Below are 21,071 nucleotides of genomic sequence, written 5' to 3'. Positions count from 1 at the left end.
AACTAAAGTTGAGAGAGAGATCAAGTCTTGCTTGAGTGTGTGTTGAAGTGAATGAAGTGACCCCTTTATATAGCCTCCTAATGACGGTTATAGCGGTTGGAATTATCGGAAATGCCCCGCAACCGTCATTGGGAGTGCATCTGGAGCGTCCACGTGGAGGCCGAGTTGAGCCATCGCTGCCAGGGTTCAGCATGGTTCGACCGAACCTAGGCCAGCCCAGGCCTCCAGCTTTGGTTAGGGGGCTGACAGGTGGGTCCTCATTGCGGTTGTGGCAATTATAACGGTTTTCATGACGTTTACACCTAACATGTGGGCCCCTCTATCCTTAAGCTTGCTTAGGAGTGAAGTTTCCCTTCATTACTTCTTTATTTATTCATTAATCTCTGCAAACAAATAATACTTCAAATACAAGTGGAAATATATTATTCTAAAATAAATATGCATTATAAGCATAACTAGTTCTCCTTTATTTTAGTTATATTGACTGTCAAAATTGGTCTATAACGACCGTCAACAGTACCGACACCTTTGAGGTTTTTGAAGTGCAAAAAAAAGTTGGCACAGTGCATAGATCGTTTTAGCCCATTTACATATTGTAATAGAGTAATTCCCATCGAGGTTCGAGTCTCCATTGCCATCCCTGCCGGCACACAAAACGATGTACTCCCTCCGTCTCAGAATATAAGAAGTTTTAGGGTTGGACACGGTTATTAAGAAAGTAGGTAGAAGTGAGTGGTGGAGGTTGTGATTGGATGAGTAGTGGAGGTAGGTGGGAAAAGTGAATGGTGAAGAGTTGTGATTGGTTGGGAAGATAATGTTGGTGAAAAGGTTGTTATATTTTGCGACAAATTCTGAGGGCTAAAAGTTGTTATATTTTGGGACGGAGAGAGTATGTATTAACGCATGATTAATTAAGTATTAGCTAATTTTTTGAAAAATGGATTAATGTAATTTTTTAAAGCAACTTTCGTGTATAATTTTTTTGAAAAAAAAACACATTGTTTAACCGTTTGAGTAGTGTGCCCGCCGAAAACGAGAGAGATGAGTTGGGAAAGTGAGGAAAAGAACTCAGCCTAATTGATTGCAAAAATCTATTCCCCACTTCCCTATCATTATTTTCCCCATGATTTCCCCTTTCAGTTTTAATTAGCTGAATTTAATTAACAATCACCGATGATGGCCGGTCGACTAGTTTGATTCGTTCCGATTTCGAGAAAAATGGAAGATGAGATCGAGTGGACAAAAACTCTCAAGCTAACTTTGGAAGATTGAAAAAGATTCGGCCGAATTTGATAGGGAGGATTGGCTCCAGCATTGTACGAGAACTACCTTTGGATGTTGAAGACAACAATAAACTTCCAGATGTTGAAGACGGTAATAGACTGTGCGAGTTGAACATGCAACTCTACTTACGTGCTGAGCTGAATAGAGACAAACCGAGCAAAGAAAGAGAGGTAGTGGACTAGGTTGAGACTAAAAAGAATAAAGGTTTTGGCCAAAAAAAATATTTTTTATTAACTTTTGTAATTATAAAGTATAGTAACTTTTTTAATTATAAAGTATATAGCGATCCTAATGTATTAGTTTATTACTCAACTCCTAATACTACATGTGATATCATTGAAAAAATCTTTACGCAACCTACGGTATCGTTAGTTCGTTACTAGTTCCTCTAAAATATTCGAAACCCACACTTTTGAGAATGGGGCGTTTTATCCTCAAAAGCCGAGCTATCCTTATCCCAAAACCCCTCTCGCTCCCATTTCCGGTGTGACTCTGGCCACGATGGCCACCCCCTCCACCTCCGCCTCCGGCCCCGCCCCCGCCCCAGCGCCGGCCTCCTCCGCCTTTCCCCTCACCGCCGCCGCGCGTTTCCTCCGCGTCTCTGCCTTCTCCAGCACGCGCGCTTTCGCCCTCGCTGAGCGGCGCCGCACTCCGCGGTGCCGGCTATCCGAGGTGGGAGGCGGCGACCGCTCGGTAGCCGCTGGCCGCTCACCCGGCCCCCGTTCCTTCCACGGTCTCGTTCTCTCCGGCAATGCAGAAGGAGCCGTATGTGCAATCCCCCTCTTGAATTTTTCTTTCATTGATTCTTCACTAGTTCACCTCATCACGTTGTGCGCATTGTCCGATTAACGAAGTCCGCGTGTTTGATGAAACGTGAAATGCGAGTGTCCACTCGGTGTGTGTGTTTGCTGGGTGATGCGGGATTGAGCGTTTTGGTAATTGTTGGTCTAATTTATCTTCCCGAGCTGTGATCCCATGATAGATAATCTATTTCTGTTAGTTTTGGTGCGTGTAAATGTTCAACACCTTGGGTGTGCATCTCCTCTAGTGAATGCCCCTAAACATTTTTTAGTCAAATGCTAAATGGGCATATTTAAAAGAAATGACAGAACTTACGTCAAAAAAATATTTTCTTACGTCCAAAAAAAGAAATGACAGAACTGTTACAGATATTAAACAACCTGTCATGTGGATGCGTGTTAGTTCTGGAATCACATCTGCAGTAAGTTAAGTGTGTTTGGTCATGTCCTTTATTTTGGTGATGGATCTAAGATTATGGTAGGCCCAATATGTAACTTTGTAGCAAGTGCTTAATTACTATTTCTGCAGAACTTTCTTTCCTCTCATGTATAATCAGTATAATTGAGAAGCTAATGTAAAGATATTTATTCTACGAGATACATTCACAGGGTTTATGAAATGTTAATGTTATATTTATTTAATACAGATGCAATCTCTTAGAAGAGAGCTAAGTTCTGGGATGCACCCTTTACGCGAAAACTTTGTGGCTTTAGTCCATGTTTTTGCCAAGAATGATCTTACTACCAAGGGCATGGAGATTCTTGCAGCTATGGAGAGGTATAAGTATGGTATTTGCAAGGTTTGGCTAGATCTTGTGTTTTTTTTTTCCCTGCGAAGAAAAAAATAGCAAACCTACATGTTCTGATTCAGGATAATTACCTGTCTTTGGGTTAGCTTCCGAAGGTATTTGTGAGATTTTGTGGTTTGGTAGTTCAATCTTTGTTTTATAAGATTTCCCCATGGACAACTTTAATTATTATGGCTTCTGATTTATTCTGCATTTGAATAGTATAGTGAAACTGTAAGCCTGCTTAGGTACTTAACATGTGTAGGCATGTTCTTGAACTTGTTGAACTTGTATGGGTGTTTTCACAAACATAAAGTTGATCATTTCATTAACCTATCTTTCAAATCCAATTGTACCTTTTCCACTGTGTTCCAATTTCAAACCAAATCTTATTGGAGATTTGTTTCCTTATTGCTAAGGAAGGCAGAGCATCAAAAGTGAAGCGGATACTTTTCGTCCAGCAAAAATACAAGGTTAGTTCCTTCTATAAGATGTCCGTGTTCCCACGTAATTGTGCCAGTATAACGCCCTTACTATTTGGATTTTGGCATAACGGTGTATTTAAATAATATAATTTTCTTGTTTCACTGAGAATGTGGTTTCATAGTTAAAGTGTAGAGATTAAGCACTGCACATATAAGCAGTCCTCGTTCTTAAGGTTGATAATATTCAACACGTGGATAATGGAGTTCTTTATCATACTACTTGGTTGTAGTTTGTGGCTTATCTGCTTTAGCTTAGGTTTCTTTCCTTTTGGTTTTGGTGTTGTTGCGCCATAGTTCAGTGCTTGCTATGTGACTTCCTCTTTCTCTTGTGTAATCTTTTAAAAGTACTCACGGATCATATATACTCGCTAGAATTATATGAGAAATAAAAGGTAGAAGTTGGAAAATGATGCTTATGTAGTTAACTAAAAATATAAACTTGTGTATAGTCCTAGGCTTCTTGGTGTTAAATTATCTTGTTAAATAAAATGTTATGAGCTGTGTTTGAAAATTACTATCTTCCATATATAAAACAAAAGGCAAAATTGGTTAGGCTACTATCTACTTCAATAAAATTACCTTGTGAGCATGTTTATAAGTTTCTATAAGTGAAACTTGGGGGCCTCTTCTCCCTCCTGTTTTCTAAAAAAAAAAGAACTCTATAAATATCTAGTCGCCATCCAGTTGGATACAATTTTGTTTTGCTGATTTATGTCTGTACAATGTGCCTTTTCACCAGAAGCTTTTGGCATGAGGAGATGCAGCAAATCGCTGCTGCAACTTGGTACACTTCCATGTTGCACTATGGCATGGTTAAGTTTTGCACAAACAGCACAGGCTAGTGAAGGAACAAATATAAACATGGTTTATGAGGTTGGGGAGCTATTTGAGCTTGGAATTCAGTTGTCTTATCTTCTCATACTACTTGGTCTTCTTGGAGCTGGTACATTTTTTGTCATTCGTCAAGTTCTTGTCCGTAGAGAGCTTGATCTTTCTGCCAAAGAGTTGCAGGTAAATGTGCTGCCAACACTACTTCCAACTGTAGTACCACCAGGTCAATTTTATATTAAAAACCTATCAGAATAACAGTGAGCTCTGAATGTGCAATAGTTAAGTTTTTTGTACATAATGAGCAATGGAAGAAATCAACTAGTATTGATAATCTTGTGCAGCAGACATAGAGTGTAAATCCTCATATCAGGGTAACACAAGGTCATTGTAGGGAAAGATCCTCCTATAATTGATGCTACTAGTTGCCAACCCGTGCCTTGCATGGGTTATTATTATTTATAGTATATATAAAGAGTCCAATGAATTCCAAACTTATAGCGTATAGAATGAAGAGTACATGCCATAAACAATTTGTAATTATCAGTTTTGAAATTTGAAAATTAAAAATAAAGTTTCTGTTCAAAATTCCAAATAGATACAACTATATATTTATTAATTGTGACTTTTGGAAAAACTGATTCTAAATAATCCATGGCATCTCCTATGGCATTTATTTTACAGAAATTATGAATATAATATACGGTCAGTCAGTATGATAGGAACATGTTTTGTTGGAAGTTATATGTAAAAAAGTTATATTATAGTTCCAAAAAATAAAAACTAATACACACACACGCGCGCGCACACACACACCCTAGTTAATGTTTCTTATGTAATTTTCTATTTTTTGTTTAATAATTTGCAAATTTGGAATTAATAAGTATATAGTTGCACTTATTAATTTTTGTGTTGGAGTCTTAATTTAGAATTTATTTCTTGATAAGTATTGAGTTGTACTTGGCTTGGAGCATCTTTTATAGACTTTCCATGATTTATATTTTCCGATTCATAATTAGCAAGTACTGAGTTGTATATAGCTTGGTTTGGAGTGTAAGTTATATGATTTTCATTATTTAATAAATAATATTAAAATTAGGAATTAATCACTGCATATTTTTCTCATGGTGCAGTTTCAATATATTGTTTTGATTAATTCAATATTTCAAACCTAGTAATTAATAAGCATCAACTTGTACTCTATTCGCCGTCAAAGCTTAATGTAAAAAAAATGAAATAAAGAATACTCCTCAGGATTTCCGAAGGTATGCTTTATTTAACATAAATTCTCAATATGATCTATAGGCTGCATTTATTTTATTAGCAATCTATTGTTTAAGAGAAAACATGGGTGTAATGATAAAAATCCAATGACATGAATATCAACAATAAGCCACGGTTTACATATATGCATATAGATAAACAAACAGGATATATGGAAAATTAATTATTAGTTGCTAGTTTGTATATAGAAAAATATAGATCTGTATATGTTCTGTTCAAAATTAATATTAAATAACTCTATTTTTATAGTGACCATGGAAATTTGTTATGTTAATCGACCTAATTAACTGAACAGCACACTTATGATAAAACAAATCATTCGCTCGACATATATGATCCATTATGTCAATCAAAATAAAAAATCAGCTGTATCTCTTGAATAGGCCCCATAGAACATACATAATACATCAAATTAAGAATTCAATACCTTTATATATTGCATATCGATGCGGGCATGCAGCGACATAGATGAATCTTGTTCGGTGTATCGTACTCAACTGTCGGACATGGCCATATGGTGTCTTGTAAATTTCCTTTTCCACGTACTAACAGGAAACCATTACCAACCAAGGGTCATCACCTGGATGCTGTCGCATGCGATTATTCTGCTTAATCAATCCATTAATATTTAACATGATCAGGCATTAGTCGTAACTACATGCACATCTGCTTGTTTTCTCCGCAGCCTGTACCGAAAGGATTGGACGATGGCATGAGAAATCTACATATGTGCACTTAAATACCAAATAGTCATTGATCTGGATGAGGGCAAACCTGGAGCATCTCAAATCGCTTTCTTGAGTTCCATCTTTTTTCGTGCCTCATCTCACAGATAGAATCTTTCTATAGATGCATCTGATCGATCTCCCGTTACTATCTGCCCGCCTATTAGATGGGCCTTACCATGGCCCACGATACTAACTAAGTTCAGATATATTTTACGATCTACAGTTATTATAGCACGATCTATTTAATAAACGGTTAGATTTTTCTGATTAACGTGAGAGCTTGTAGAAAGTGCCCAATTAGTATAGGTATAGATAGATAGACTTGTTCATAGGAGTTACTGAAACAGTTTTTCTTTGTAGATATGAATTTATAGTTGATGCTGCTTGTTTCATAATGGATATTACTGCCATGTCCTATGTGGTGACCTCTTAATTGAAAATTTTGATCTCTGACCTGTGATCTGTCAGATGGACTGAAACCTACCATAAATCTTTGCTAGGAACAAGTGAGAAGTGGTGATGCAAGTGCTACTGAGTATTTTGAGCTTGGAGCAGTCATGCTACGGAGAAAATTTTACCCTGCTGCTATCAAATATCTACAGCAAGCAATCCAAAAATGGGATAGAGATGAGCAAGATCTTGCACAGGTCAGATATCCTCAACATACAATATCCTGAAATTTTTTTTTTCAAAAAAATGAAATTAATTTAATTCCAATAAAATCCCCCTAAATTCCAACCACACGCGCTTTGATTTTCTCGTCAAAACTCAAAAGCCGAGATCCTTATCCAAAAACCCCTCTTTTGCTCCCATTTCCGGAGAACCCCGGCCACGAGCCCACGATGGCCACCCCCTCCACCTCCGCCTCCACCTCCGCCTCCTCCGTTTTTCCCCTCACCGGCGCCGCACGCTACCCCCGCGCCACCACCACCTCCTCCTCCTCCTCCAGCACGCGCGCGTTCTCTCTCGCCGAGCGGCGCCGGCGGTCCGAGGGTGGGGCAGGCGACCGCTCGGCAGTCGCGGGGGTGGTGGAGAAGGGCCCGCGCCTGGCCTACCTGCAGCAGTACGAGGAGCGCGCGCGAGCTGCAGGTTTCACCGGTGTCGCGGGCACCGTCTACGACATGGTCGCCGCTATGCTTTCACCCGTATGTGCACTCCCCTCTCGAATTTTCAATACACATTGCGACTAGAGTAGTCGGTATGTTCGATGAAATGTGGAATGTGAGTGTCCACTTTCTGTGCCTGTGCTGGGTGATGCGGAATCGAACTTTTGGCAATTATTGGCCAAGTTTATGGGACGAGCCCACAAATTGGGTGCCCAAAATTTTTTTTTCTTCAAAAATCTGGCGTTGTTTCGCTAAGTACATCGAAATTATTTCAGGAAGTAGATCGAAAATGTTTTATTCTTTTAAATAGCTGGAAGACAACAAACCACCTCATGAAACATTTTACTACAACGTATGAAACAACGGTTTCCAAAAATTGGACGCTGTTTCTTATAAGAACAATGTGTTTCAATAAATAGTGAAAGAATGTTTCAATTCTTAAAAGAAGTGAAACACGATAAGATCGCTAGATGAAACAATTTAGTTCAATGTATGCAACAAACGATTTGAAGCCATTACAACACTTAATCCCCGTGTACATCAACAACCCACGTGTCCATTAAGATGAAATTATTGAACTATATCAAAAATCCACTGCAACTTTTGATCCATACATAGTGAAACATCATGAATGCACTAGCTGAAATATTATTAGTGTAACAAAAAATGAAACGATCTCCTTATAGGGTGTTTCCGTTATATCCGGGCGTCTGTTACAACGGGCGTGCGTTGTGGGGACACGTGGTGGGGGCGTGGGCGGCGGCTGCGCGAGGCGCTCGACACGCGTGCGCACGTCGAGCGCTCGAGCGCCGGCATTTCCGAACTTTGTCTTACCGACCTTTCATCCCATGATAGTTTACTTTTGTTGGTTTTGGTCTGTGAAAATATTCAAATCTTAGGATCACCTTGGGTGTGCATTTCCTCTAGTGAATACCCCTAACCATTTTTTTAATCAAATGCTAAATGGACAAATTTAAAAGAAATGACAGAATAGTTACAGGTACTATTAAGCAACCTGACATGTGGATGTGTGTTAGTTTTGGAATCTCATCTGTAAGTTAAGTGTGGTCATGTCCTTTATTTTGGTGATGGATCTAAGATTATGGTAGGACCGATATGTTCTAACTTTGTAGCAAGTGCTTAATTACTATTTCTGCAGAACTTTCTTGCTCTCATGGATAATCGGTATAGTTGATAAATAAATGTAAAGATATTTATTCTATGAGATACATTCACAGGGTTTATAAAATGTTAATGATATATTTATTTAATACAGATGCAATCTCTTAGAAGGGAGTTAAGTTCTGGGGTGCACCCTTTACACGGAAACTTTGTGGCTTTAGTGCATGTTTTTGCCAAGAATGATCTTGCTACCAGGTGCATGGAGATTCTTGCTACTATGGAGAGGTATAAGCATAATATTCGCAAGGTTTGGTTAGTTCTTGTAGATTCTTGCTTTTATTTTTTCTGTGAAGAAAAAATAGCAAACTTACATGTTCTGATTCAGGATAATTGCCTGTATTCAGGTTAGCTTCTATAGAGGTATTTGGAAGATTCTGTGGTTTGGTATTTCAATCTTTGTTTTATAAGATTTCCCCATGGAGAACTTTAATTACTATGACTGCTGATATATTCTGGATTTAAATAACTAGGAAGGTAGCCCGCCCATTCGCATGGGCACTTATCGTGGGTTACGTTTGATAAATTTATAATAGTAAAAGGTAGCCCGCCCATTCACACGTGCACTTATCGTAGGTACGTTTGATAAATTTATAATAGTAAAATATCAACTGTATGGCAACTTCCATTCTTTAAAATAATGTTTCTTCACAAATTTTCTTCATCTGTATTGCTTAGATAATTTTCGTTAGCTTTATACAATATAGTCTTTAATTCATCTCTGTGACGATTATTTGTTAAGGAAATATTTCTAACAAATTATGTGTAAATTAAAAATAAGGTGATTTTCCTTTTTTTTAATTGAATGTTTAGGGACTCTTTTTTTAACAAATATTATACATACATACATATATGTCAGCAATTAAAAAAAACGCCCTGGCTGGACGAAGGATGGATCAACGCCGGCGCCTAAGAATCACTATGAATCGATCTTGTAGAGAAAGTGGAATGGATGCCTCTCACAATGGGTGGAGGTGAATTCTCATATATATATATATATATATATATATATATATATATATAGTTGAGTTACACTTAATTGTTCATAAGACCAAGAGTCACACTTAATGCTAGTGGTGAGTTACACCAAAAGCTATAAGTTAGATAAGACCAAAGGTCTAGAAGATAAACAACCTAAGGACTAATAAATAATCCTAATACCCGCCCGCAGTCGCAGCGGGAGGATCACAAACGCAAAGACTGGACTGAAAATCCGCATCGGAGTATGCCGTCAGGGTCTGAATCGTGTCGGAGCCGATGTGGAGGCCAGTGGAGAGATTTCCCTTAACGTACCGGAGGATACGCTTGACCAAGTCTTCCGCGGATCATGCATGAAGAGGCAGACCTGCTGAACGACGTATGCCAAATCCGGTCGAGTCAACGTGAGGTACTGTAGAACACCAGCGATGCTCCTGTACTCCGAAGGGTGGGCGACGGGCATGCCGTCTATGGCGGAGAGCTTGGCACGAGTGTCGACTGGTGTCGAGGTAGAGTGGCACTCGGCCATGCCGGTCCGCTGAAGAAGATCCACAACGTACTGGCGTTGCGAGAGTAAGAGGCCGGCAGAGGAGCGCGTCACGGAGATGCCGAGGAAGAAGTGGTCACCAAGGTCTGTCATGGCGAACTCGGAGTGGAGGCGTGCTGTAAGCTGCTGAAGTAGTGATGTGGTCGAAGCAGTGAGGATGATATCGTTGATGTACAGCAAAAGATAGGTAATACGATCTCCATCTTTGTATACAAAGAGAGATGTATCGGACGCCCAAGGCATAAATCCCATCTATCGAATGTACGTGGCAAACCGTTGGTACCACGCACGGGGAGCCTGCTTTAGTCCATATAGGGACTTCTGCAATAGACAGACAACATCAGGGGCAGCAAGGTCAACAAACCCGGAGGATTGCTGACATTACACGGTCTTCTTTAGGTGACCATGAACAAATGCGTTCTTCACGTCCAGTTGATAAATTGGCCAAGCACGGGATGCAACGATGCTGAGAACAACCCGTATTGTGGCCGGCTTGACAACCGGGCTAAATGTCTCGTCGTAGTCGATGCCATGCTGCTGCGAGTAACCACGGACCACCCAACGGGCCTTGTGACGGGCAAGAGAGCCGTCAGAGTGGAACTTGTGTGTGAATATCCACTTGCCTGTAACAATGTTGGCCCCAGGGGGGCGAGGAACAAGACGCCAAGTGCCGTTGTCGACCAACGCCTTGTACTCGTCAGCCATGGCAGTGCGCTAGTTGGGATCAGCCAACGCATTGCGATAGTTGACCGAAACAGGAGAGGCAGTAGCGTGGGTAGCCGTGTAGGTCACCCGGTCAACCGGCCGTAGGGAGCCAGTCTGGGAGCGCGTCACCATGGAATGCGGTTGAGGAGCAACAGCCGTGGCAACCACATCGGTTGAAGATGATGACGATACCGTCATGGTGGCCTGATGGGTGTAGACATGGCGGAAGGGTGAGACGATGGTGCCGGCTCAGGTGGCACTAGTCGACGGGGCAGCGCCGGTTGAGGAAGCGCCGATCAAGGGTGCCCTAGCCAATCGTGTGCCGCTTGCCGTGGTGACGGTGTCGTTCGGCAAGCGTCGGCCGAAGAGGGGAAGGTACGGTTGCTCAACCTCCATGGAGGGAGCCACCGTAAGGTGTCGCGGTTGCTCAACCTCCGAGGAGAGAGCCACCATGAGAGGTCGCGGTTGCTCAACCTCTGATGAGGGAGCGAGCGCTGGAGGGAGTCCCTGCAGCAAAAAGTCAAAAGACAAGGCAACAGGGGGAGTCGCCGCGAAGGGAAATTGTGATCTGTCAAACACGACGTGGCATGAAATGATGATGCGGCGAGTGGAGAGATCCAGACATCGGTATCCCTTGTAGGAGGTCGAGTACCCAAGAAAAACACAACTCGCTACTCTCTCTCTCTCTCTCCTCCCGATCTCCCTCCACCTCCTAGACCGGGGCCCTCCTCTCCTCCTGATCTACCTCCTACATCCCCTATATCGGCGCCCTCCTCTTCCTTTCCCTTCCTTTTTTTCTCTCTCGTTTTTCTCTTCTCTCATATCAGAGCTCCTCTCTTTCCTCTCACATTTTTTTCGCTCTCAAGAAAACCATCTTAACCTAGAAAAATTTAAAATAAATTGGTGAATTCAAAACTAGAACCCATAATCTCATGGCTCATAGCTAGCTCTCCTAATCAAATCACCCTATGACACTGATTAGAGATCATTGTTTGTTTACTCTGTATGTCTGCTCAAATTTTGTGAGAATAAATCAGTTATATTATTGTAGGATGTTACTATATCAATCACACCTTGTTACAATGATTCGGTCGTAACATTATCATAGAATGACAGCAACAAGATACGTTACTGCAAAAATTGTAGGTCGTTATTGCACTTTCTGCAGTAACACATGATGAAAATTGCAGTAGCAGAGAGCGTGTAACAGTAACAGTGGTGCTACAAATAGAAATGCTTGTGTAGAGCTCAAACCATTTAAATTTCAATCTTTAGAGAGCAATATCTCTCACATCATATCTTGTTTTTCTAATCCATTTGCACCATGACGTTATTTAAAAAGTGCTTAACAAAACTAGATCCATCATGACTATTTTGTAACGTCATTACTGCGAAAGTAGTCGTGTTACTACACATTGACTGTCATGTTACTACGCCGTTCCAGCAAGACGAGAACTAAAAAATGTGTAAATCTCAATCTTTAGAGCACAATATCTCTCACGTTATATATTGTTTTTCTAATCTGTCGTCACCGTAATGTTCGTAAAATAGCACTTAACAAAACTAGATTCATCATGGCTATTTTTTGATGTTGTTACTGCAACAAAGTAGTCGTTTTACTGCATGATGGTCGTCCTGTTACTGCGCAATTCTTACGAGACGAGGACGTAAAGAGGTGTGTGTGTGGGGGGGAGTTAGTGGGCGGGTTTGACCGAGGTCTGACCGGCGGGAGCAGGCTTTGACCGAGGTGGGAGGTGGGTTTTGGGCTTTAGCAAGGGTGCGGAAGGTGGGGGTTGGCCCATGAGAGAAGGGGGGGGTGTAGAATAGGATATAACTATTCTACACCCCCCTCCCATGGATCAACCCCACCTCCCACCTTGGTCCAAGGGCGGTTAAAGCGTCCTCCCATCGGTCAGACCCCGGTCAAACCCGCCTACTCACTTCCCCACATCCACCTCTTTGTTGTCTTTGTATCGCAGGTATTGCGCAGTAATCGAAAAATCATCGTGTAGTAACATGACTATTGTCTTGCAATAACGTCGTTATAATGTCATTAAAATATAGTGATGATGGATCTAGTTTTGTAGAGCTCTTTTTTTAAAGCACTATGGTGAAAATGGTTCAAAAATATAATATGTGATGTGAAATATTATTGTTTAAAGATTAGAATTCTAAAAGTTCACTTGTACTTAGCTTGCTACTATGTACTCCTTCCGTGTTTTAATGTATGACGCTCCGTAGTTACAATCGGGCTAGTGGGATGCATGACATAGATCCATCAAGAAAATATAATGATGAGTACTTGATGCATATAGTATGTCGTTATATTGTTCAATTGTGGCAAAAAATTAATTAGCAAAATAAAATGGCCAAAAGTCTTGCCAAGGATTAATGGGTATTTTTAAATAGCAAAGTAAAAAACCTAAATGTATAGCCAAAATTCTTGCCATGGATTAATGGGTATTTGCACCGTAGCAAGATCATTGGTTGAAAATATTTTTGGTGATTTGTTTTCATATCTATGTGCCATTTATGATTCCTACACCTCAAATAGATACTAAATAGTTTTGAAAAGAAACTCGAAATGGTTTGAGAATGTTCTTTTTTATCCAAAATACTACTAGGCGCCGCCCAGTAGTTTTAATTTATTAAAGCAAAAGCAAAATTACAAAAGAATACATGAAGAGTCCACAGTCCCAGATATTACAAAGTTTGTAACCAGGAAGAAACCGAATTTAAAAGAGCACCATTCATCCTACAAAAATGCAGGAGAATTTCTTCCTTAAAAGACCTAAGCCAGTTTTGGACCAAAGGAGAGATATTTCTGAAGATAAGAGCATTCCTCTGCTTCCAGATATGCCAACAGGCGATGGAGATGACCTCAAAAAACCCTGAAATGGTTTGAGAATGTTAATCTCACACATATTAAAATTTGAATCATACCTACTTGAAAGAAAATCACAACTAAGTTAGTTCATTTTTACGTTTATAGATTCAAATTAGCGTGTTTATTTGCCAAGTGATATAATGTGAAATTATTTTAACATGTTTATAGCCTATTAATGTGAAATTATGTCACATTTTTTATGAAAATTCATATTGCATGCAAAACATAGTAAATAAATTATTCTTTTATGTTGAATTTGTTCACGGTTGAATTTATAATTTTCTTTAGCTTTGATGCTATCGATCCAATTTAATTTTATAAAATTATTTACAATGATATAATATTTGTTACGAAGTTTTTATAATGCTTTTTTATTATTTGGTTCGGTGAAAAGGACAAGGTCTATGTCTGACCACATATTTTTGTACATGGTAAAATATGAGCAATATTGATCTTAAATTATCGGTTTATTATAAATAACAATATAATTACAATAAATTAAAAACTGAAAATATTGCTTAGACATTATGGTTATTTAACTCATTATATTTTCCATTGAATTTTTTAGGCAATATTTACATTCAATTGCTAGCTATTTAAATAGGAAGATGTGAGAAGGGGCGAGACAGAGGGGAGATGTGCGTACAGTCATGTACGTATGTGACTGTGGGGTATGTACTTACGGGGACGTAGGGGGAGGGAGGTGGAGGTAGATGGGATTTGTTTTTCCTTTTAAGGATTTTTTCTAATGGCTAAAAATAAAAATTAATGATAGGTCCACCAAATTAATTGAAATTTGACGGTTAGGTGTTTTGTTTGCCACGTGGCATCACATGAGCGTTTGTAGGGGTGCCACGTGGCGGCTTAGGAGCGTTTGTAGCAAGTTTAATAGACTTTTAGTATATAATAGATAGATATAATGAAACTATAAGCCTGCTTAGGTACCATACACGTGTAGGCATGTTCTTGGACTTGCATGGGTGTTTTCATAAACATGATTCATTCATCTATCTTTTCAAATCCAATTGTAACTTTTTCACCGTTTTCAATTTCAAACCCAATCTTATTTGGGATTTGTTTCCTTATTGCTAAGGAAGGCAAAGCATCAAGAGAGAACTAGAGAGCTCTAGGCGGAGGATGTTGCTAGCTGCAGGGGCTGCTGTGTTTCTTTCTTGGCCTAATCTGGCAGCAAGTGAGTTGTCCTTCCATATTAATATATTAGTGTAGAGTGGTACAAGTGTGATAATACTTGACTGTAGTAGCACTCAGACTTGTGAATGGTTTGTTTGGTCAATACCATGTGCCTGAGTGCCATTCTGATGTGGTATAGACGCAGCAGAGGCTAAGAAAGGGTTCTTACCTGTAACCGACAAGAAGGATGGATACTCCTTCCTCTACCCATTTGGATGGCAGGTAATAAACCATCATTGCTAAAGGTTCGCATGATGTAAGGTTGCATTTCGATTCCTTCATTTCATTGTGAGTTTGTACTTATCCAGGAAGTGGTTGTTCAAGGGCAAGATAAGGTTTACAAAGATGTCATAGAGCCTTTGGAAAGTGTGAGCGTCAACACAATTCCAACCAGCAAGCAAGACATCCGTGAACTTGGTCCTCCAGATCAGGTTTATTTTTTTTTCTTCTTTTCGTCAAACATTTGGTCATGTCTCTGCAGTTGTATGGTGAGAAGGTGCAAAATCTTATCCACCATGATTTGTATTTAGGTTGCTGAAGCTCTTATACGAAAGGTTCTTGCCGCACCTACGCAAAAGACAAAGTTAATTGAAGCAAAAGAGGTGCCTTTTTTATCCAATTGTTCGTGCAAGATGTCACGCAATAATGCAATTCAGAATTTCTAATCCACCTCATTCATGTTGAATTGTCCAACTTATGTATTTCTAGTAAGTAGAGCCAACAGGCTATCAGCCACCATTTATTGAAATTGCCATGTGAAGTAGTACTAATGTGGAGTAAAAGTGATCATATCTACATTTATCATAAAACACAAATACACAGAATATGAGAATGCCATAAATGTATTTTTGTTTGACACCCCTTTATTATCTCTTATGTTATTTCCAGTTGAAATGAAACTGCATCTGCCTACTTTTGCAGCAATCTATTTTATCATCCCGTAGCATTGCAGGTTATTTTATTTGTATGTATATATACCGGACCTTAATCTAAGATCAAAAAGGTTATTTCTTATCCCTAAATGATATGCATTTGCTGCATTGTGTTGTCCTTTTTTGTTGTTTTTGAAGTGATCTTTTTATTCCATATTCTAAAAGTTGTAACACTTCGCTAGTATACATATCACCTAGAGAAAAATAAACACATTGTAATGTCAAACCTTCATAAAAAATTGCAGGCTATCTAGTACTTCTCTCTGGGTTATAGGAATCAAATGACAACTTGTTGACTATTCTCCATGTTCCCTTTTGCAAAGGGAAATATCTATTACTCCTTGATTATTAAACTCATAAGATCTGTCTCATTGCACAGAATGACGTTGACGGAAGAACTTACTACACTTTTGAGTTCACAGCTCAAGCTCCAAATTTCACCAGGCATGCGCTTGGTGCAATTGCCATTGCAAATGGTATTGACTCCTACCAGACATCTTTTTTCTCTCAGCAAGATGTTCTGCTAAAAGTATTGTCTGCTGTTGACATATTTCCATCGGCTTATTTTGTTTCTACTCTTGCATCCATAAAGACTGCGTAATGCTGTGCTAGTCACTGTTATCTATTGTATTTTCATTGTGGATTTGATTTGGACTTTGCAGGCAAATTTTACACGTTGACAACTGGAGCAAATGAAAGGAGATGGGAGAAAATCAAGGATAGGCTACATACAGTCGTCGATTCCTTCAAAATCGAGGCAAGAGTATGAGGGAGGTGGCGAGGTGTGACATATATCGTGCTGATTTTTCCTGTTGGTTTTCTTCGTTTCAGGTGCTCCAACTGGTGTGGTTCAATGGTAAATGTCGGAAACATGGATTTTACTGATCTGTTTTGTTTTGAGATGTGTGACACGACTTCAATTTGTACGTATATACATCTTCCCAATGTCGATCCTGATCCTTCTATTTGTATGTACTGGTGAGGTTAAGAAAATATGTAAATGATCCTTTGAATCGCAATGTTGATTATAAGGGCCATCTGTGAGAGTAAAATCTATACTGGGTTTTTTTTTTCTTTAACCACGAGCCAAATATCTGGATTTTATTGGCTCAAATAATGATATCGTGATATTTGATGTAGTAGTATAAAGTAATATATGATCCATTTATGTCTTCAAGCTGAGAAACCAATCCTATCTTTTAGGTAGGATTTAGTTCCAAATTTAAGTGGATACTAATTGAATGGGATGCGCTAAAATGCATCCCTCACATATAGTAGTAAATTTTTTACTACGTGTTATATATTCTCAAATACCTGATAGTAGTATTAAAAATTTTGCCCATAGGTTTAAAAGGGGGATTTGTGATGATCACGGTCAACAAAAAAATTACTAACATTGGGTGTGTTTCTTCTATATCTACGCTATGGTTTACCAACTACAGTCCTACAAACCTTATTCGTTAAATCCGACAACCCAAATCAATCGCATCGAATGGTCAAATGGCCTCCACGTCCCCGGACCCATTCCATCCTGAACAATTCCTTTCCATCTAGGGACAATTATCGCTACCCACGTCAGTCCCACACGGCCATACTCCCATCCTTCTCATCGCCGCCCCCTCTGCCCTCCATGCTTGCTCGCCCTAGTGCCGTCACCGATTCACCGTCACCTCCTTCCTGCCATGCCGCCCGCCCTACCTAGCCTGAAGCCGCCATCATCCTCCAGGAAAGTCTCCACCGGGTTGCCTTTGTCGGGATCCTCTCCACCCGTGACCACGCCTGCGTGTGGCGCCGTCTTAGGCCTCTCGCAATGCATCTAGCTGGCGCGTTACCTCGCTGATGTAGAGGAGAAAAAGAGGTGGGTCTCGTCCCCTAGCAAGGTTTGTGTCTCCCAGTTAGGTGCCGAGTTCCTCACGCCCGAAAAGGAAAATGGAAGCGGTCCCCGCTGCTACTCTCAAATCTTCCCCATTCTTCTCTTCTTCCCCGCCAACCCGCCACCATGCCAACATCCGAGTGGGCTTGGAGCTCGCCGGCGACACTACCAAGTGCCGACGAGGAAGGGGAGAAACCGAAGAATAGGAAATAATGGCAGAGGGCAGGTCGGGTCACGGCGATGGCGAGGGAGGAAAGAGCGAGGAGAGGACTAGCAGCTTGCCAGATCCGTGGTGCCAAGCTCGCCGCCGAGCTCGTTGTCATCTCCCGCTCCGGTTCGCCGAGCTCGTCGCCATCCCATGCTTCCGTGCCGCCGAGTTCGTCGCCGTCCTCCGCTCCCGCGCCGTGGAGACAAGACCGAGGACACAGTCGCCGCGTCCCCAGCCTCCACGGCACCGTCGCCGGAATCGTCGTCGAGACACCACCTTGGCCTCCTCGATCCGTCGCTGCATCGCTGCGTCCCCAGCCTCCACGGCACCGTCGCCGGATTCGTCGTCGAGACACCGCCTCGGCATTCTCAATCCGCCGCCGCGGCGCCGCGTCCCCAGCCTCCTTGCCCACCGCCGCTAGCCGGGAGAGGAGGGGCACCATGGATCTGTCGTCGTCCCCCCTCCACCGCTTGCGCGCCGCCGAACTCGTCGTTGAGCTCTCGCGCCGCCGCCGTCGCCCTCTGAGGAGAGGCCGGTGAACTCTCGTGCCTCCGCCGTCGCCCTCGTCGCTGGCCGGGAGAGGAGGTACCCCGGCGAGCTCTCGCGCCGCCCTCTGAGCCGCCGGTTGGGAGGAGGTCGGGAAGCTGCCGGCCTGCGTTGTGCAGTTGTGGTGGCCTGGGGACGGAGAGATTTAGGGATAAGGAGAAATTTTATACTACTTTCTAGATTTTAGGGTGTTTAGTCTAAATTTTATATGTTATGTAGTTTGAAAACATGTGAGAACTAAAATAAAAGATGACAAGGGCTGACATGAAAAACTAAGATAACTCTTGAAGCAACTTTGCACTGTGGGAGAGGTGTGAGCTTAGCCTGAGGTTCCTCCTTTTGAGTAGCTTGCACTGTGAATGCCCTTAGGGCGCTCACAATGCATACAGTTGTCATTCGGGCTATCCACGTCAAGACTCCACCACGCTCTCTGTGGTGTCCACCTCGAACAGTGCTACATAGCAGCAGAAATAGGGAGAGGCTAAGAACTCGATGGACAATTCGGTGATGACACATTTGATTACCTGATGGTATTTCTTAACGATATTACTAGAAATATGAATTCCAGCAATAGCACAGAAATAGCCTTGGTATATTTATGGTCACAGAAGTAATCTGCAAGCGCACGGATATACCATTTTAGCATTTCACCCGGAAGTATTCCAAGGTATCGTATTTATTTAATCTCAAGGGAAGATTTATAAGAGAGAACTATGCTAACAATTTATATACTTTACGTCTAAGCTGGGGTTAAATCATATATATGGGTAGAGTGACACGAAACAGAAGAACATTGATTCTCTCATTCATAAATCCTAGGCTATGTGGAAGAAGAAATAGAAAAGCAATCAATTTCTATACTTCTAATATACACTCAATTCTAATCTACATCTACTAGTATACAATTGTGCGGCCCCCTAACAGTGCATTTCTGGTGTTTCGAGAGACCACCCCGGGTTGCTGACTTTCTTACGACAACCTGTCATGGCCGTCCACCCGGGGCTAAATACGGAGAAGTACACTCCCCAGGGAATTGTCTTCGGAATACATATTAACATGAAGGAATACCCGTACTGAGCTATCACCATCAGTGGCTCACCTCTACTATCCCGCAGCATATATGTCCAAATAATGATATTTAATAATCTAAACACCACGCCCACATTATTAAATACTACTCTATATCCCCATGGATGACATAGAGCAACCGAATAATCGGACATTAAACCCACACCACTGCACCTCTCTCTGGTAGGCTAACCACACAATTATAACGACATAGATATAAAGTAAAACCGATACTCAGAAAAAGTAAAGTACCGAGAATATATAAAGAAAATATTCTGTTATTTTCGAAAGTCTTACAAAAGAGGAAATAAAAACTACTAGAGCCATACCCGAATTCCCCCCGAAGACTCGAGGACTCCGAAAGCTATTATATACTACTCCACTTAGCACAAGAGCACTAAACTAAAGTTGAGAGAGAGATCAAGTCTTGCTTGAGTGTGTGTTGAAGTGAATGAAGTGACCCCTTTATATAGCCTCCTAATGACGGTTATAGCGGTTGGAATTATCGGAAATGCCCCGCAACCGTCATTGGGAGTGCATCTGGAGCGTCCACGTGGAGGCCGAGTTGAGCCATCGCTGCCAGGGTTCAGCATGGTTCGACCGAACCTAGGCCAGCCCAGGCCTCCAGCTTTGGTTAGGGGGCTGACAGGTGGGTCCTCATTGCGGTTGTGGCAATTATAACGGTTTTCATGACGTTTACACCTAACATGTGGGCCCCTCTATCCTTAAGCTTGCTTAGGAGTGAAGTTTCCCTTCATTACTTCTTTATTTATTCATTAATCTCTGCAAACAAATAATACTTCAAATACAAGTGGAAATATATTATTCTAAAATAAATATGCATTATAAGCATAACTAGTTCTCCTTTATTTTAGTTATATTGACTGTCAAAATTGGTCTATAACGACCGTCAACAGTACCGACACCTTTGAGGTTTTTGAAGTGCAAAAAAAAGTTGGCACAGTGCATAGATCGTTTTAGCCCATTTACATATTGTAATAGAGTAATTCCCATCGAGGTTCGAGTCTCCATTGCCATCCCTGCCGGCACACAAAACGATGTACTCCCTCCGTCTCAGAATATAAGAAGTTTTAGGGTTGGACACGGTTATTAAGAAAGTAGGTAGAAGTGAGTGGTGGAGGTTGTGATTGGATGAGTAGTGGAGGTAGGTGGGAAAAGTGAATGGTGAAGAGTTGTGATTGGTTGGGAAGATAATGTTGGTGAAAAGGTTGTTATATTTTGCGACAAATTCTGAGGGCTAAAAGTTGTTATATTTTGGGACGGAGAGAGTATGTATTAACGCATGATTAATTAAGTATTAGCTAATTTTTTGAAAAATGGATTAATGTAATTTTTTAAAGCAACTTTCGTGTATAATTTTTTTGAAAAAAAAACACATTGTTTAACCGTTTGAGTAGTGTGCCCGCCGAAAACGAGAGAGATGAGTTGGGAAAGTGAGGAAAAGAACTCAGCCTAATTGATTGCAAAAATCTATTCCCCACTTCCCTATCATTATTTTCCCCATGATTTCCCCTTTCAGTTTTAATTAGCTGAATTTAATTAACAATCACCGATGATGGCCGGTCGACTAGTTTGATTCGTTCCGATTTCGAGAAAAATGGAAGATGAGATCGAGTGGACAAAAACTCTCAAG

At 41.0% G+C, this 21,071-nt stretch overlaps 1 protein-coding gene across 2 annotated transcripts; it reads left to right on the top strand.

Annotated features, from left to right (window-relative positions):
- Positions 1-1,727: 1,727 nt before the first annotated feature.
- Positions 1,728-16,774, top strand: LOC4348816 (uncharacterized). Of its 2 annotated transcripts, XM_015758689.2 has the most exons (13): positions 1,728-2,049; positions 2,732-2,862; positions 3,296-3,345; positions 4,097-4,368; positions 6,698-6,844; positions 8,580-8,710; positions 14,697-14,791; positions 14,930-15,012; positions 15,099-15,221; positions 15,321-15,392; positions 16,102-16,198; positions 16,385-16,479; positions 16,554-16,774. In XM_015758689.2, the coding sequence occupies exons 1-13, from the start codon at positions 1,786-1,788 to the stop codon at positions 16,605-16,607; spliced, it is 1,614 nt and encodes a 537-aa protein (XP_015614175.1). In that variant the 5' UTR covers positions 1,728-1,785; the 3' UTR covers positions 16,608-16,774. The 2 variants fall into 2 exon arrangements, with proteins under 2 accessions (XP_015614175.1, XP_015614177.1); XM_015758691.3 differs by lacking the exon at positions 6,698-6,844.
- Positions 16,775-21,071: the final 4,297 nt, after the last annotated feature.

This window comes from Oryza sativa, chromosome 10 (genome assembly GCF_034140825.1).
Source record: "Oryza sativa Japonica Group chromosome 10, ASM3414082v1".
Classification (NCBI taxonomy): domain Eukaryota; kingdom Viridiplantae; phylum Streptophyta; class Magnoliopsida; order Poales; family Poaceae; genus Oryza; species Oryza sativa.
Note: the sequence above shows the minus strand (reverse complement) of the source record. Positions and strands in the feature narration are given on the sequence as shown.

Excerpts from the sequence above, each read along its gene's own strand:
- LOC4348816 (XM_015758689.2), top strand. The coding sequence starts at position 1,786 with ATGGCCACCCCCTCCACCTCCGCCTCCGGCCCCGCCCCCGCCCCAGCG. Across the intron at positions 2,863-3,295 it reads ATTCTTGCAGCTATGGAGAG|GCAGAGCATCAAAAGTGAAG; the intron begins GTATAAGTATGG and ends TTGCTAAGGAAG. Across the intron at positions 6,845-8,579 it reads ATGAGCAAGATCTTGCACAG|ATGCAATCTCTTAGAAGGGA; the intron begins GTCAGATATCCT and ends TATTTAATACAG.